The 16,486-nt window shown below is 39.3% G+C and overlaps 2 protein-coding genes across 7 annotated transcripts in view; one reads left to right on the top strand and one right to left on the bottom strand.

Moving 5' to 3' along the window:
• Positions 1–14,372, top strand: part of SEPTIN11 (septin 11) — a 131,624-nt gene extending 117,252 nt beyond the window's left edge. The window contains exon 10 of one of the 2 annotated variants that reach the window (XM_049885970.1): positions 6,481–14,372. In XM_049885970.1, the coding sequence (XP_049741927.1) occupies positions 6,481–6,484 (4 nt within the window). In that variant the 3' untranslated portion in view covers positions 6,485–14,372. Of the gene's footprint in view, positions 1–1,273; positions 6,366–6,480 lie in introns of those variants that run through there. The other variant, XM_049885969.1, reaches the window with a different exon arrangement.
• The window catches only part of CCNI (cyclin I), a 46,057-nt gene continuing 43,789 nt past the window's right edge, over positions 14,219–16,486 (bottom strand). For all 5 annotated transcript variants that reach the window (XM_049885974.1, XM_049885971.1, XM_049885973.1 and 2 more), the window contains one exon: positions 14,219–15,736. In XM_049885974.1, coding sequence (XP_049741931.1) covers positions 15,293–15,736 — 444 coding nt within the window. In that variant the 3' untranslated portion in view covers positions 14,219–15,292. The remainder of the gene's footprint in view (positions 15,737–16,486) is intronic.

The following is a 16,486-nucleotide window of genomic DNA, read 5'->3' as shown; positions in this document are numbered from 1 at the left end:
AACTCTTGTTTTTTCTGTTCTAATGAAATGCTCCCTTTTTAACGTAGGTAAGGCTTTATCCTTCTCCTTGACCTGTAGTGGCATGAGACCATATAACATTTCCTAAGATTACAAAGTAGAACTAATCCTGGCACTGCCATTAGCTGGACCCCCACCTCCTGCCATCTCTGGCCATCAACTCACTTTCCTTGTTTGCGGCTAAACCACAGTGGTGGGACTGCCCGAGGGTAAGTTGTTCAGCAGATAGTCTTCATCTTTTCTGAAAACTTTCCACACAATTGCCAGCAGGTGTTTGCTGGTTAAGATGCATCTATGCCAAAAGAAAGTTTTAAAATACATCATTTTAAAACTGTACCTGACGTCCAATAAGTGCAGTTTACACCATCATCCACTCATCTTTTTTAAAAAATTAATTTTGATTCTTGCTAAGGAATGAAGTTGCATGTTTTTGTACTTGCCTAAAATTGGAACCAACCACACTGTGGACCTTGGGTTTGGCATTGCTTCGTACCTAAACGAGGGGGAAAGCTCCTGGCTTTGCTGTACTTATAACCATATAATGATTGTCTTTTTTTGTTTTTCCTTCCCAAGTAGATTAGTAGCATGTTTTCCATCTACTATATTCCAGTCTCCAAGCTACTTAAGACCTTTTCTCCAAGTTAATTGTACAAAGACATTTATTGTACAGTGAAACCTGTGAGGGCCAGAACTTGGCGCGACTGCCTTGTTTTTTAGGGTCTTCCAAGTTTTCTGCCTTTGACAAGGTGCAGTCCACCACTTTTCTGTCATTCTCTGTTAAGTGGAAAATATTTGAGTTTCCCTTCTCTGACAGGTCGCTGCCTTATACAGATTCCAGCTTTCACAGGTTTTACTGTATATTTGTTCTCTGATTCCTTCAGCAGCTCAGAAGTGGAAGATGAAGGTCCTGTTAAGTACTAATGTGATATTCAAACCTAATAAACAATGGTTTTGTGTTATTTGAGAAAATCAAAATCAAACAGTAAAGCCTTCCATTAGGACATGCAGTGGTTTCAAGAAGTCACTATGTGCAAATGAAAACTAACCATGTGTCCTTTAATTCAGTGTTAAAATTTTGCTTTTGCTTGTCATGTAGAGTAGCCTAGTCGAAATTTTTACAGTTTTAATTTCTGTCAGTTCCATAATCATTGCATGAGCATTCACCATCACCGAATGCTGGTGCCGGCACTCCTAATTTTCCTTTCTTTTTTATTTATTATTATTTCTAACTTTTGTTTTGTTTTTTAACTTGCAGTGCAAGCTTCACATAAAGCCTGGCAAGCCAAGGATGTTCCCGCATTCACCTGCTTTTGCAGTAATATTGTGTCTCTGCCATCTGTGTCCTTTTATTTTACTATATATATTATTATTATTTTTGGTTTTCCCTTCCCCAAATGCCAATAACGATTAACTCATCGTGCTGAATGTTGCTGGGTGGCGGAAAATGATAGAACGAGGGAATGACAGCAAAGGCTATGTGCAGCTGGACTTTGTTACCGGAAAGTAAATGATTTGCCTTTTACGCTTGTTCAGAATGGCAGCAGTAAGCATGCCTGTCACTTGTATGTTGCTTTGGACTGAGGAAAGGAGGGTAAAATGCTACATGTACGTCTGACATGAAAACTCACCGCCTCAGCAACTGAACTAAAAACCTGAATACCCATGACAACAACTTGCATTTTCGCAATTATTCATCTCCATGGTTGCAAAATCCCTGAACTTACGCTGTCACTTCTCCACACCTGCCCCAAATCAAGGTAGATTTGTGTGTGGGCAGAACAGTGGGTGAGCATTATGTGACCTTTACACTTGCGTTAATTGCTTTCACTTTAATCAATAACATTATTTGGCCTGGGCTTGTAGGTCTTTTCGGACTGACCATCTCCTCTTATGATTTTAACTGCATCTGAACCCCCATTTCAAATCCTGGCCAAGTAGGAGAGAACTGCCCTAAAAGGACTATGATTATGTTCACTTTAACTAGTGTAACCTTGATCCTTTCACAGATAGAGATCTCACACAACGTTGCTTGGTATAAGAACCTCCTAGCAAGGATAATAGTTTTCTACAACCTACCCACTACAAGGAATCTTTCATCAACAGACCTGAATTTGCTCTCGGTAGGTTGAGGGAAGAGGACCTTTGTGACTGATTTTGGGATATCAGTACAACTTCTAATAAAATTTCCCGTAAGCACAAGATAAAAATTTCCAGAAATTTTTCACATGGGAAGCTCAAGCACACCTTTGAGGGGATTCTGTCATTTAAGGTAAAACAGGAAGGAACACAGGACAAACCCATGAGTCAAAAAAGTAGAAATTCAGCTTCGCATCCAGCTTCCTTCCTTAGTTCCCTTTCAATATTTGGCAGTAAAGAGAAGAAGAAATGGAACAGCTAAGCTTTCAAACCCAGTTGTCCTGAGGGAATTTTCTTCACCTTTTCCTTCACCGGAAACCCTGGTGGCGTAGTTATTAAGACCTACGGCTGCTAACCAAAAGGTTGGCAGTTCGAATCCACCAGGTACTCCTTGGGGCAGTTATACTCTGTCCTATAGGGTGGCTATGAGTCTGAATCAGCTCAACGGCAATGGGTTTTTTGGGGCCCCTTCACCACAATTAGCTTCACCTGTTCTTTGCGTCCAAGGCCAATTGAGATGAAGCATCAGAGCTTCATCAACAAAGATGAGGACCGACCTACACATCATGATGTATATTACATGCCTAATTTGTATGGAAAAGGGCATATCTCTTTAATCCTTTTTTTGTACCCTTCCTTTCTGATGTTTGTCCTTTTATCTTCTTGGTTTTCTTTCTCTGCTAACAAGATCCTCCTAGCTTTCTCTCTTAACTCTGCCATCTCCTGTTTCTTGAAAGGGTAACATTTCTCCTGAGCCTAATAATTCATCTCTGCATTTTCCTTCTGGCCTTCACTAGTCATACATCAAATAAATGAGAGAATTCACCTGTTCCCCATGCCCTCCCACCCACCATGCTCACACTTTTTTTTTAATGAATAAGTTTCTAGTAAATTCCAACAAAGTTTTTTTTTTTTTTAATTTCTCTTCATCCTCACCCATACTCTTATAAATAGATTTAGGTTTAATTAGGCAAAGTAAGGAAATCCGTTTCATTGAAGCCTAAACTAAACTGGGATAGAAGCTGCAAATGAGAAACAGCAGCAGTAGTGGTATAAAGACAGATTTGAGAGCTACTGGGCCAAAATTATTTTTTTGTTTGTTTTATGATTTTAGTATGAAGCTGGGTATGGAGTGGCCAAATATTAAACGGCATGCTGATTCTAACCATGGGCTGAATTTGCTCATCTGCTGTGCACTAGGCAAAAGCTTGAATATTTGTGTTGTGTGCTTGTTCCAACTACTGCTTGTGTGAGCATTTTTGTGCCTTGCAATAGAAAATACAGTTTTAAATTGTTTCTTGCATCACTAAAGCCTTTTTAAAATGAGCCTAGCAGTGAAAGGCATCCAACTGACTTTTTGATTCCAAGATTATTGATTGATTGGATTGGGTTTTTTTTTTTTCTTTTTTGCATTACATTTTTATGACAAAATCAATCTTATAGAGAGTCAGGGAATAAAAAGCCAAAAGAAAGATATAGAAGCTTTTTCCTTTTTTAGTGTATTGCTTCTCAACTTTTTCTACCACTCCTCCCCAGCCCTATTTAGTTTGTTATTGCTGCTCTTTTTCTTTCTGTATCTATACCTTTTTTCACAGTAGTCCTTGGCTCTGCACGGAATAAATGATACCCTCAAATCTAATTGGATGTGCTTTCGCCTCTGCATGTAAGTACGGTAGTAAGAAACCTTTGAGATCTTTCTGGCTTTTTAAAATGAGAACAAGTACGGGAGGGATGGATTTTTCCATTTTTCTTTTGCAGGGGTTTAGGGAGGCAATGGTTTGGATCGCCTTTGTTTAAAAAAAGAAAGAACAGCTAAATATATTTAAAATGTCCACATTTATATAATTTTCACAATAACTACATAAATTCATCTTTACCTTGATATCAGTGTGAGAGTCAGAAATTGCTAATGCTAGCCTGTGTTCTACACAGTATCATGGGCATCATTGGATCTTACAATAGGCCAACCTTGGTAATGTCCATGGTTTTGACAATGTAAATAAAGCTAGAGTGAGAAACTACTACTTTCCACTGGAGAAAAACAAGGGGAAAATTTTTTTTTATGCAAGGCTGCTATTTTGACTGTTTAATATTTTGGTGATCCTGGTTTAACTGTCTCTCACCCGTGCTAACTGCTGACAGTGATCACCTCTTTATTTTTTGCCAGACAACTCTCGTTGGCCTCTTCCCACATCTTTTGTTCAACCGTAATGACCATTTTTTGCTTCTTCTGGACTTTAGCTACCTGTAACAGCTGTATGCACTACAGGGTGTGATAGAAAAGCACTGATGAGAATTTACTGGCAGTTCAGAGAGTATGTTTTCCCAGCCTACGATCTTTATTAGTTGGCCATGGTTTTGTCCAGAAAGGGCATCGTAACCAGGGGACTCATTTAATGTAATGCTGGGCACAGGTTACTTATTACCTTCCTTCTCCACTTTGTAATCTCACCAGCAATAACGTTTATTTTCCATTTCTCATGCAACTCAAACAAGTAAACTTGGTTTCCTCACTTTCTTGCCATATCCATAAGTGTTTCAAATACAAATTGTTGAATCAGGTTTTTCAGCTGTTACCAGCCCACATCGTTCTGTCTCTGTGTGGTCCAACCAAAACTGTCCATCCAGAGCCCTTTGCTTTGCCATTTGCGAGTGTCTGAAATCATCAAGTCTCAGCTTCCATAAGTCCTGGTTCCATTGACAGGGCAAATATGTGATGACTCTTTAGTGAAAATTGTGACCTACAAAGTCTAGATTGTATGTAGCTATGAAGGGAATTTTTAAAATAAATTGAACATTAAGCTGTGAACAGCATTATAACTTTGTCCATTCCTTAACTTTAAAATATGCTGATATGCCTTAAACTGTAGTTGTAGATCATTGTTGTTTTTGCTGTTTGGAAATAACCAATGTGTTTTCTAAAACTGTTGTGTAATCTCCTTTCAGTGTTAATGCAGAATTGTCATGTATGTAAGCTGCATGTTAGGCACTTGTCTTTTTTTAAAAAACTAAAATAATTGTATTGTTGTGGAGCATATCATTTTTTCAAGTATGAAAATAATCACTTAGCAAACGAGCTCAGTAATTTGATGTCTGTTAAGGTAGGAGAGAGTGATGGACAGGTAATCTATGCATCTATCAATAGTGCCAAGACATAAAGTGGGGGAAAATATATTTTTTACCCAAACATTGTTTTGTGTGCCCTTTTGTGAGTTCTTTTTAGTCATTGCTTGGTATGCATATGTATACATGCTCATTACGTTGGATAAAAGCAACAGGGAAGAAAGAGCCTCATGCACCCACATCTCATGTAGAGGACTTCCAATGCTACCATCTAGGCAGCACCAACTTCTTCAAAATATTTGCTATTGTGGTGGTCTGTACTTTACATACCTTTCTGCTACCCTTTCTCCCCCATTCCCATCCCCTTCTGCCCCTCTGATTAGCACCCCCGGTGCCCCATTGCCCCGGCTCAGCTGAGGTTTCCTCTTCTTTCTTGGCCTCTGGGGCCAACTGCTGCTGCTAACCCCCCAGTCCTGCTTGGTGAAGTCATCCCTGTAACTGACACACTCCTGTTCTTTCACAGCTTATTGTAGAGAAACTTTTTTTTATTTTTTTTTAAGCCTTTAAGAATCCAGTTTGAATCTGAACCTTTCTTTTTTCTCTTCTGTAGCTTCTTCTTTATGTAACCATCCTGTTGACAAGCCCTACTCTCTCCTAATGGACATAAAGCATTAGAAGAGCAGGAGCTATCTGTTCACACGTGTTGGGGAAGAGTTACCTCATTTCCACCATCGCCTCCTATTCCTTTAAAGTCTGGGTCAAATATTGCACTGCTGTTTGTATTTGTCAGTGTCTATTTACAGACCACTGCCCACAGTGGATACTGAAGTGACTTATCACTATCAAAACTAGTAATATTTAATAATAATAATTAAAAGGAAAAAGGAAATTGAGTGAAGCAAAGAACTTGGGCCAAGACCCAAGGTAGCCATGCATTGAGATCTTTTGAGTAGCTGTCATGTTCTTGAAGCTGCTGATGCAAGAACTCATGGACCGAAGACAGCATGCACCCTAACCTGAGGTGGTCACCCCCTCCAGGGCCTATAAACTTGATCTGATGCTTACTCCAGACCTCTCTGCCCCATGAGCAGCTTTCTGAACAGCCTGGTCAGGATCCTCAACCATCAGGTCATAAAATCTGGGCAACGTTTTCCTTTTGTTAGTTTTTTTTTTTTTTAACATTTGATATTGCATGAAAAGAGATGACTGCAATTTTTTTTTTTATTTGGAGTGTTCTATTGATACAATGTTTTTATTTTTCAGCTGACCATCTGCCTCTTGAGAGAGAGAGGAGTGGGCATCCTTCCTTTAAATTCAGGAACCATTGTTGTTTTGACTCTTTTTGTGTTACCTGCATCCTTATATAAGTTGTTTTGGGTTTGGGATTCTGTTTTGGAAAAAAAAAAAAAAAATCCAGTTAGACAGTTCTGTTTTATGTATTGGTTATTCAAACTTAGTTTTGGTGTTACAATTCTGCCAGTTTTAAGCTCACTTCATGGGGAGATTTAAGTGCCCACTGAGTGAGGGAATTCTGTTTAAGGCGCTCTCATACAAAAAATCCCTTTGTTGTCACTGGAGTTTTGACCTACAAGTCTTAATCATATTTAAACTGTGCCAAGTGTCGGTAAATGACTTTTGCCTCTGGGGCTCAATTTATATTTAAAGATACCTTAAAATAACTTTCTGGCCCATGTCCTGCCTTTGTGTTTATTGTGAAGCTCTCCTTTAGTTTGTGTCATTTTTTACCCAGGACCTATGTGCCCTGGACCATAGGAAATGAACCCTGAACAAGTACATATTCTCTTCAAGACAACAGCATTATTAATTGTTTCTGACCGACACTGTCTTCTCAGAGTTAGCCAGGCTGCTTTCTTGAAGATTTCTGGAAAAAAAAAAAAAAAAAACCTGCTGGAAATCAAAGTATACGACAGACCCCTTAAAACACACACATAACACACACATCCACTTCTGCCAGCGAAGTGAGTCTGTGATTTCTAATGCACACCCATTTGTGATAGGTCAGATTTAGAGCGAGACTATTAGCAGTCACCTTTTAGGGGCAGCTTTCACGGTCAAGGGCCAATTTTCAAATTCCTGTTTTAGAGCAGGCATGTACATATTCAGTTACCTTTTTAATTTCACTACTTGTCTATAATCTTTGCTGCTTTCCATCTTCATTTTTCAGCTCTATAGTAGGTAGATCATGAAAATACCATTGGTGGTGTGAGTTGCATTTGGTCAAGATCCTTAGGAACGTTTCCCTCTATGTGAGAGTGGTAACATGCTTCCATTGGAATGTGAAATAATGAAGCAACAGTCCCTGCCTCTTGATTGATTTGATTCCTGGAAAGAGGCTGGGCAGAGGAATTGGATGAGCCTGCTGGCAAGAAGCTTTCTTTACTCAGAACCTAATATTAAATGTAAGTAAGGTCAGATTCATCTGAGCCATTAAATGATCAAAAAATGTAAGGGCTAAGAGCCATCCCTTTCATACCACAGTGTAATCTGTAAGAATAGAAATTGGTTTGTGATGTGACCCATGGGGCAGAGGGGATACCAACTCCTCAACTGAATGCAAAGCATGACGTGTGTCAGCTCTGTAAGCTCAACATATAGATTCTGTTGCGTGTGAAACCACTGTAATAAGTATGACAATTGGCTTTATTAAACTCCTTATTTTTCATATTTTAATGTCAGCTTTACCCTATCATACATTTTAAAAGCAAAAAATTCCATATCAGGTTGTAAAGGTATTTTCTGAGCAGTATTTAAAAATCAAATTAGGCAATGTTCTTTTTTAAAGTAGAGAAATGTGTAATCTAGTTGCTACGACATTTGTTTCAAGTCCTCAGGTTGGAGGAAGTTTAGTAGCAGCCATCTTGATGGGAGGGGTTTGGGGCAAAAGCTTTACTAAGCAGGCTGGCCTCTGTTCAGTTACCTAGGGAAAGCTGGTCATGGACACCACTGGCTAAGTGCATTGCCATCTCTCCTAATGTAGTCATTGATTTGGCATTTTACCTCAGGTGGTTCCTTTCTTAGTGTTGATAAAGCTGGGAGGTTTTCAAGTTCTGGCTGACCAACCATCCCAGGGATAATTATCATCAATAATTAAAATTATTTGATTATCCTATAGATTGTGGAAAAGAAAAGCAAGGAGAATTGAGCCATCTGAACAGATTCCATTGATAACAGGTTTTTTTATTTTTCAGTCCTTTAAAAAAAAGGATTTCAGCACTGATGCTGCCTCCTTGCTACAAGTGTAGTCTAGTTGGTCTACTAGAGATTGGCACAGCACAATATAAAGGAGAGATGTGACCTGAATCAGTATGCACTGAACTGGGGCAGACGAAAACAGGCCGTCTTCCCTGTATGTTTGACCAAAATTTTTGCCATCAAGTGTACCTATCAAATGAAACTTCCTTCTCTCTTATCTTAAATGTATGGTTTCTATCCTTGGCCCAGGTTATGCATAAGCAGTTCTTAGATACCTGAAAAAGTACACAGTTTCACTATATTTAAATGATGCTTTACACAAAACCTTTTGCTTCACAGATGACTATCATCTTTCCATCCTGGAGGCTGACAGTGATGGCAGTATGGCTCATTTCCAGGTCCTTGTGCTTGAATTCCTAAGGCCATAGCATCTGGTCCTTATGATTGACAGTCTGGCTTTCAGCTCAATTTCTAGCAAGCAAATGGCATACCCAAAGCTGCTGAGGGGATGGAATGTGCTTAATTGTGAGTCTAGTATCCACTCACCTCCCTTTCCAGCCTCCATACTTCTGACTAGTAGCTGTATATAAATTTGAATCTTTTTTGACTGTCAGTCTGCTATGGAACCTTTCAAAATTATGGTACTTAGATCAGGGGAGGCAGAGGCTAATTTAATGAGATTAGTCTCTGTCCCACGAAAAGAACAAATGAAATTGGGAGGGGGGCAGAGAGGAGACATTCTACAAAGCTGCACTTACCCAGGCATTCTCTACACATGCTTTTAGAATTCTGAATAGCTGCAGTTCTAGCTCTCCTTGCCCTTTATTCACATCCACCCATCCACCTTCATCCCCTTCCCTCTCTCCTTACAAGTACTTTCTCTATTCTGCACCAGGCCTTATATTAGGTGCTTGGGATGTAGCCTTGTACTGGGAACCACACTTGTCCTTCTATACACCTCATAAGCAAATTTTTGGAGTAATGGTAAAGGTAAGCCCTTTCTATTGCTAAATTGCCTGCTAAAGATAGAGCATATTTGGAAAACCAAAAGGGTCCTCTCCCCTCACAAGTTGCCTTTAAACAATTGGCTGCCTAAGGTTACCCCTCTTTCTGGAGTGTCCCCTTGCCTAACAAAGCAAGCTGTTTCTCAGAAAAGAACAGAGCCAGTTCACTGGACCCAGGGTTATTCAAAATGCATTTCTACCTGTCTTAACAATTGGGAATTCAACGTACTATGAAGCTTATATTTGAGAGAAAGAGAGAGACATTCCCCTCATTTCATCCTTAACTCTGAAGTTCCTGGGAACTAAACAGCCTGAGTTGTGAGCTTCTAAAATTTTATACCTGATAAGACAAAGTAAAGGGTTGGGGTAAGACAAAGTAAAAGATACTTGGTTACCTCTTATTACACCTTTACAAGAGTAATCAAGATATGGCTCAAGGGGGAATTATATCTCTGTCCTACACATGGGTTTTATATATTACGTCATAAAAACCATTAAATTGATAAATGTGAGGGTAAGCTTTTAATTTCTTAATATGTGCTACCAAGTTTGCACTTCATCTTTCCTGCTCTAGTGATTGGTCAAATTCAACTCAAACGGAAAGCAGGAAGGTTTTGAGACTTGGCTCCTAGGTAACTTTTCAGGACTGGTACAACTTACATTATATACAAAAATTGGGGTTTTTAATTTGTAAAACTGGTTTTTTGTATCTGTCCCTTGCCATGACTGATTTTACTAAAGATCAGCCTCGCATGCAGAGGCCTCCTTGTGCCTTAAGTGATAAAAACTTTTAATTGTAAATGACATTCATTTTGGCTTAGCAATAAGACATGAGTGTTCAATTGCTTGCTCCCATACAATAAGCCCCAAAACTCACTTTCTCCCAGAATGAAAAAGCTTGCTTTATTTTTTTCCTAGAAGCACCATCTAGTGGCCAAAGCTCAAAGCATTATTTATTATCTCCAGCATAGGAGACATCGTCCAATTATCACCCCAAACCCAAACCCATTGCCGTTGAGTCAATACTGACTCACAGTGACCCTACAGAACAGAGTAGAACTGCCCCACAGGGTTTCCAAGGAGCGCTTGGTAGATTGAAACTGCCAACCTTTTGGTTAGCAGCCATAGCACTTCACTACACCACCAGGGTTTCCCCATTATGACAGTATAGTCTAATTCCAAGAAATTTTTGGAGGCTTTAAAGTAACATTTAGAAAAAACCTCATTAGAGTTTATAAGGGGTATCAAGTAGGAAGAGGAAAAACTTGAAATGAGAAGTTGAACTCTTAAAAATTCTTAACTATTTAACATTAGACAACTCTCAAACCAGTCTAATTCCAAGAAATTTTTGGAGGCTTTAAAGTAACATTTAGAAAAAACCTCATTAGAGTTTATAAGGGGTATCAAGTAGGAAGAGGAAAAACTTGAAATGAGAAGTTGAACTCTTAAAAATTCTTAACTATTTAACATTAGACAACTCTCAAACCTTCAATTTGCTAATGTAAACTGGGGGTTTATTTAAACTGGGGGTGCTTATCTCCCAGGATGGTTGCGAGAACATTTGGCAGATTATCTTCTTTTTCCAGGTGAAAATATAGGAACCGCTTTAAGCTGATGACAGACTCCCCCATCCTCACCCCCTGCCCATGCCCACTTAGTTGATCATCAGTGGTTTAACCACACCTGAAGTCAAAAGGCCACTGTACTGCTTTGGGCAGTAATGCTCAAGCACAGCTTACCTTCTTGCTTAAGGAACTCCAGAATGAATAAATTAGCTTAAAAACCCAGGTATATAAAGAAAACACAGAGGACACATAGAAGTAGTTGGTTCTAACAATATAGAAGATATCACTTTTGGGGGGCAGACACCATTGTCTAATTCCCTTCCACAGTGGGAACGTAGGCTCAGCTTCTCAGCATTTTGGCTGAGTGAAGAGCCATCCTCTAGCTTCAGAGCCAGCTATATCTGACCTTTTCATTGGCATTTGTTAGTACTAATCCCCGCCCCATACACACCATGTCTAGAGAAAAACACGTAGTTTTCCAGATAACCAACCTTACACCAATCTAGCAGAGTAAAAAAAAGGAGGGAGGGGGCTGGTGGTGCAGTGGTTAAGCGTTTGGCTGCTAACTAAAGCTTCAGCAGATCTAATCCACCAGCCGTTCCTTGGAAACCCTATGGGACAGTTCTACTCTGTCCTATAGAGTTCCTGTGAGTCAACTGACTCGACAGCAGCAGGTTTGGTTTGTGTGGGGGGGGGGGTCTGCCTGATCTTCAAGGACTAGAACGTGCTCGTCACTTTTTCTGTTAAGTGGAGGATTAGATGATAAAAAATTTATACCTATCAAGTTTATTCCCTTGCCTTTCCAGAAGCTTCAAGGGATGATAGCTTTTTTAACCACCAGGAGGCACCAGACAATTAAAACCTACTAGGCCCAAGTTTCTAAATCCTGAAAGAATGGTTTGATGTGATGCCAAGATTTAACAGAAGTAACTTGGAATAAATGAGGATAGTTTCAATATCTAATATAACAGCAGGAACACTCGTAATGAAAAGTTCCACACTGTTCAAAGAATATTGTGCATCTTCTGTCTCCGTAAGTTCAAGCCGCCTGGAACCCAAGTTCCCCAAATAGTCCCATGGTAGGTCGTGAAGGAGGTCCTCAGACCTTTGCAGGTCCTGAAACTATTCAGGAAAGTCAGATCTGCAAAATACTGTCCGTCGTTGGAAACCCTGGTGGTATAGTGGTTAAGAGCTACGGCTGCTAACCAGAGATTGGCAGTTTAAATCTACCAGGCGCTCCTTGGAAACCCTATAGGGCAGTTTTACTCTATCCTATATAGGGTCACTGTGAATCGGAATCTACTCAACGACAATGGGCTTTTTTTTTTTAATGGGTTAAATTAGCTTTTGAGGCATGAAAGCCAATAACCCAACCATCTCACTAAATTTAGTTTCCCTTTGAAAACAATATTCCGAACTGATTTACCAAGAATTTTTGGTAAGATCAGAAAAACTCAAGGTCAAGCAATGAAAATCCTATTCTTTAACTTTTGTTCAATCTGTAGCTACTGGACTACAAAGAAAATATTCTGATCCTAGACTCTATTACTAGCTTTCTACATTAAAAAACCCTATGTTCTCATCTGGTTGTGGGGTGGGGGGGTAAGCTGTCATTGAGCTTACAGATATTAACATAGTTGTAAACTTCTTGGTCCTCCCACAATTGAGACTTAGGAAGCAGAATCAGGTGATGATGAGTGGGATTTTTTTAAACGTGTTATCTTTGTTGTTAAGAGTATACACAGCAAAACATATACCAATTCAACAGTTTCTACATGTACCATTTAGTGACACTGATAATTCCGTGCTGTACAGTCTTTCTTACCCTCTTCTGAGTTCGTCCTCGTAACAAATTCATTGCCCTCTAAGATTCATATCCAATCTTTTGAATTACTGTTGTCAGTTTTAATCAAAGATCACATATAGATAGCTTAAAAGAGCACAGTGCACAAGAGAGATTCTTCACTGGTTAAGCTAAACAATTTTTTAAGACTTCAGGGGATATCTTTGGTTTAAAGTTAATCTCAGGGCAATAGTTTTGGGGGTTCATTCTGCTTCTGTGGCTCGAGAAAGTCTGGAGTCCATGAAAATTTCATACTCTCTTCTACATTTCCCCCTTTTGATCAAGATTCTGCTATAGAATCTTCGATCAAAATGTTCAGGGATGATGCTAGCTGAGCATCATACAGTTCTGGTCTCATGGCAAGGGAAGCAGTTGTTTATGGAGGTAGTTAATCACACATTCCATATCCTCCCCCTGGTTCCTGACTCTTCATCTTCCTCTGCTGCTCCAGGTGAATAGAGACCAATTGTGCCTTGGATGGTCATGTGTGTATGTGTGTGTGTGTATATATATTAGTTTTTTTTTTTCTTTTGAAGCCAACCCCTTGCTATCTTCACACAAAAACAGTTCCTTACTTTCTCTCCCACTTCACTGTACTTACACGTGGGTAAATGCTTCTCCTTAAGATAGAATGGTGAGGCCATAAGGCAGCTAATCTTACCACCAAAATTTCAAAGTCAAATGTTCACCTGAGAATACTCTTGCTCTGCTAAGCTTGAATAAAATTAGGCTAACAATGACCTTACCTAGATATGGGTCTGTGCCTGCCCTTACAAACAGTTCCATAAAGATGAGAATTTACTGTTTGGAAGGCTCACAGTCCACCATGAAGAAAAATCAAAAATGGAAAAATTCTTATATCTAAAACCTGTATATCCCTCAAAAAAAAAAAAAAAAAAACCTGGCCCAGTGCCATCAAGTCAATTCCAACTCATAGCAACCCTATAGGACAGAGAAGAACTGCCCCCACAGAGTTTCCAAGAAGTGCCTGGCAGATTTGAACTGGCGACCCTTTGGTTAGCAGCCGTAGCATTTAACCACTACGCCACCAGGGTTTCCGTATATCCCTCAGTCATATTCAAATCCTTTTTTCTTCCTGTTTTATTTTCAATAAGCATATTTGTAGGATTTTTATAGTTTTTCCTTCATTGAAATAGCAGTACAGTGGTTAAGAGCTACGGCTGGTAACCAAAAGGTCAGCAGTTCAAATCCACCAGGTGCTCCTTGGAAACCCTATGGGGCAGTCCTACTCTGTCTTACAGGGTTGCTATGAGTCAGAATCTACTTGACAGCAACAGGTTTGGTTTTTTAGTTTTTAAGCAGCAATCAAGATCTTGCACCTTTTCATAAGCAAAAAAAGTTACAGATACAAAGGGTAAGGACAACTTTTTATTGCTACCAGAGGCTTTTATCATCAATCAGTACATGGTTGTGACTGTAATACCTTCTTCAGACTGCACAGAGAGCTTGGGATCCAGAAGTCATTAAGAGAAATATAGGTAGATTGAAGAGGCAGGGGGTGTAACTTTTATCAAGAAAACCCTAGGGACATAAAACTTGGGTACTGAATTCAGTTATTACATGTTACAGACTCAAATCACAGAACTGCCCCAACATCTAGACAGTCTTTCCTATTTATTATAAATGAGTGAAAATTCTGATCAGTTACAAAATCTAATTTTAGTTGTTTACCTAAGTGTTTCTTTGGTGAGCATCTGGATATATTAACTTTATCACAAATTATTTTATATAAATGTCAAAAATGCTTTCAACAAATCTGTGTCCCAATTACATGCCACTTATAGTTTCACTTTATGATAAACAAAACTAAAAGCAGTAATTTTGTTTTTAGACTCCAGAAGTTGAAATGAGACAAACACTAAAAATCAACATGGTAAAGTCTTTTCTGTTACCCTCTGATTCACACGGGGCAATTGTGAAGTAACTTTTCAGACTAATCTGAATTTGAATCGTGGATTAAACATGAGTCATTTGTTTCACTAAACTGCTAAAAAATAATAATAATTTGGGGTGTTTCCTATTTAGTAGAGGCCAGGGTGGAGATGAACATGTATAAAATTCATTACGTATTCAATGAAGAAGCAAGCAAAAAAAGAAAATTAAGATGCCAGGGACAGGGCTTGCTAATTATGAATTTTGGAACTTTTAAAAACATTCAAGTGTGACTTTTTTGACAAAGGGCAAGTTACACTACATTTCAGCAGAGAAAACAGAAGAACTGACAAACACTATAAAGAAATTTTTTGCTCCCCCCCCCTTAATTTTGGATCTTTTGATATAGTAAACATGTTTTGTTTTTTTTTTTCTGGCTCACTTCAATTCAGCCTGATAAGGTATGTATCCCTTATATATCCTCTCCTGGTTTTGCATGTTCTCATTCCCAGAGTAGTCTACCTTAGTTTTGCACCTGAAGGTAACACTTGTTCAAACTACATGACAGAAACAGGCTGCAAAGGTGGACAAGGGGAAGCATGTCCCTCTTGCCTTGACAAATCAGTGCCACACACAGAACCCACATTTTCTGAAGCATTGTCTTCATTATAGAGCCGTTTGATTCCATCGTAGAAGTCATCCACTTCCATTTCCTCTACTTTTCGTTTAGCAGAGGTATGCTTGCACCCACTGGCAGCTGGGAGATGATGGCAGAAGGCTGCTGTACCTCTTACTGGCACTTCTGGTTTGCTGTTGTCCTTGGAGAAATCTGGGCCTGGGACAGAGGAGGAATGTAATCTGAACACTCCTTTGTCACAGGTCACCAGGGTGTGCTTGAGGGGACGGTAGACATAAACGGAATTTAGAGGCAGGGAAGACTGCAGAGTAGAAAGGTGATGTGCCACAAGCTCCCGACAGTGGATCAACTGGGAGCTATCCATCTGGCCATGGGAGGAAAAAAGCACAATGTTGATACATTAATGCAGGCTTCTCTGTCATCTTTGCTGCCCACTTTTTCTCTGTGTGCCCTCTATATCTCTGTTCCCTCATCTTTCTTTCTTTTTCTCTCCCCATGTCTTCTACCTCAAACTCATCTATTCTTCCAGCCTACTTACTAACTTCTTAGAAACTATCCCCAAATCTGTATATCTAATATAAAGCTCTTCAGAACCTGAACTCTGTATTTGGGAATGTATGCTGGACATCCCCATGAAAAGCAGGAACGACAGTATTCTCTTCGGTTTACTGCTTTATACTGAATGTCTGCTTTTGTTCAATCTGTTTCCTGTCTAGAAGGCCCTTCGTCACTCCCTCTCTGACTCTTCTAATCTCTTCAGTGGAGATTAGGGTGCAGATTAACAGTAACAATTTAAGGAAGAACCCAGAGGCAAGAAAAAATTTAAATCAGGGATGGGGAAGGCTATCTGACTAAGAATTTAGAACAACTTTTTTGTTTTTATAATAAATGAGAATGTTTGACAAGCTGTGTTTCTGTAGAAAACAGACTTGACAATACCAGGAACACCATTTTTGCTCCATGTTTTAATTTTGGAGTTTCACTAATTCCTTCATATCCTTCAGGATTCAGTTATCAATGCTTTCTGGGGTCATCCTTGACCACACCCTCTTTCCCCCCTCACACACCAAATTCAAATCATCTGTTTCCATGTCAACTTGCCATTATACTTACC

This window comes from Elephas maximus, chromosome 5 (genome assembly GCF_024166365.1).
Source record: "Elephas maximus indicus isolate mEleMax1 chromosome 5, mEleMax1 primary haplotype, whole genome shotgun sequence".
Lineage (NCBI taxonomy): Eukaryota > Metazoa > Chordata > Mammalia > Proboscidea > Elephantidae > Elephas > Elephas maximus.
The sequence above is the reverse complement of the archived record's forward strand: the minus strand, read 5'-3'. Positions and strand labels throughout refer to the sequence as shown.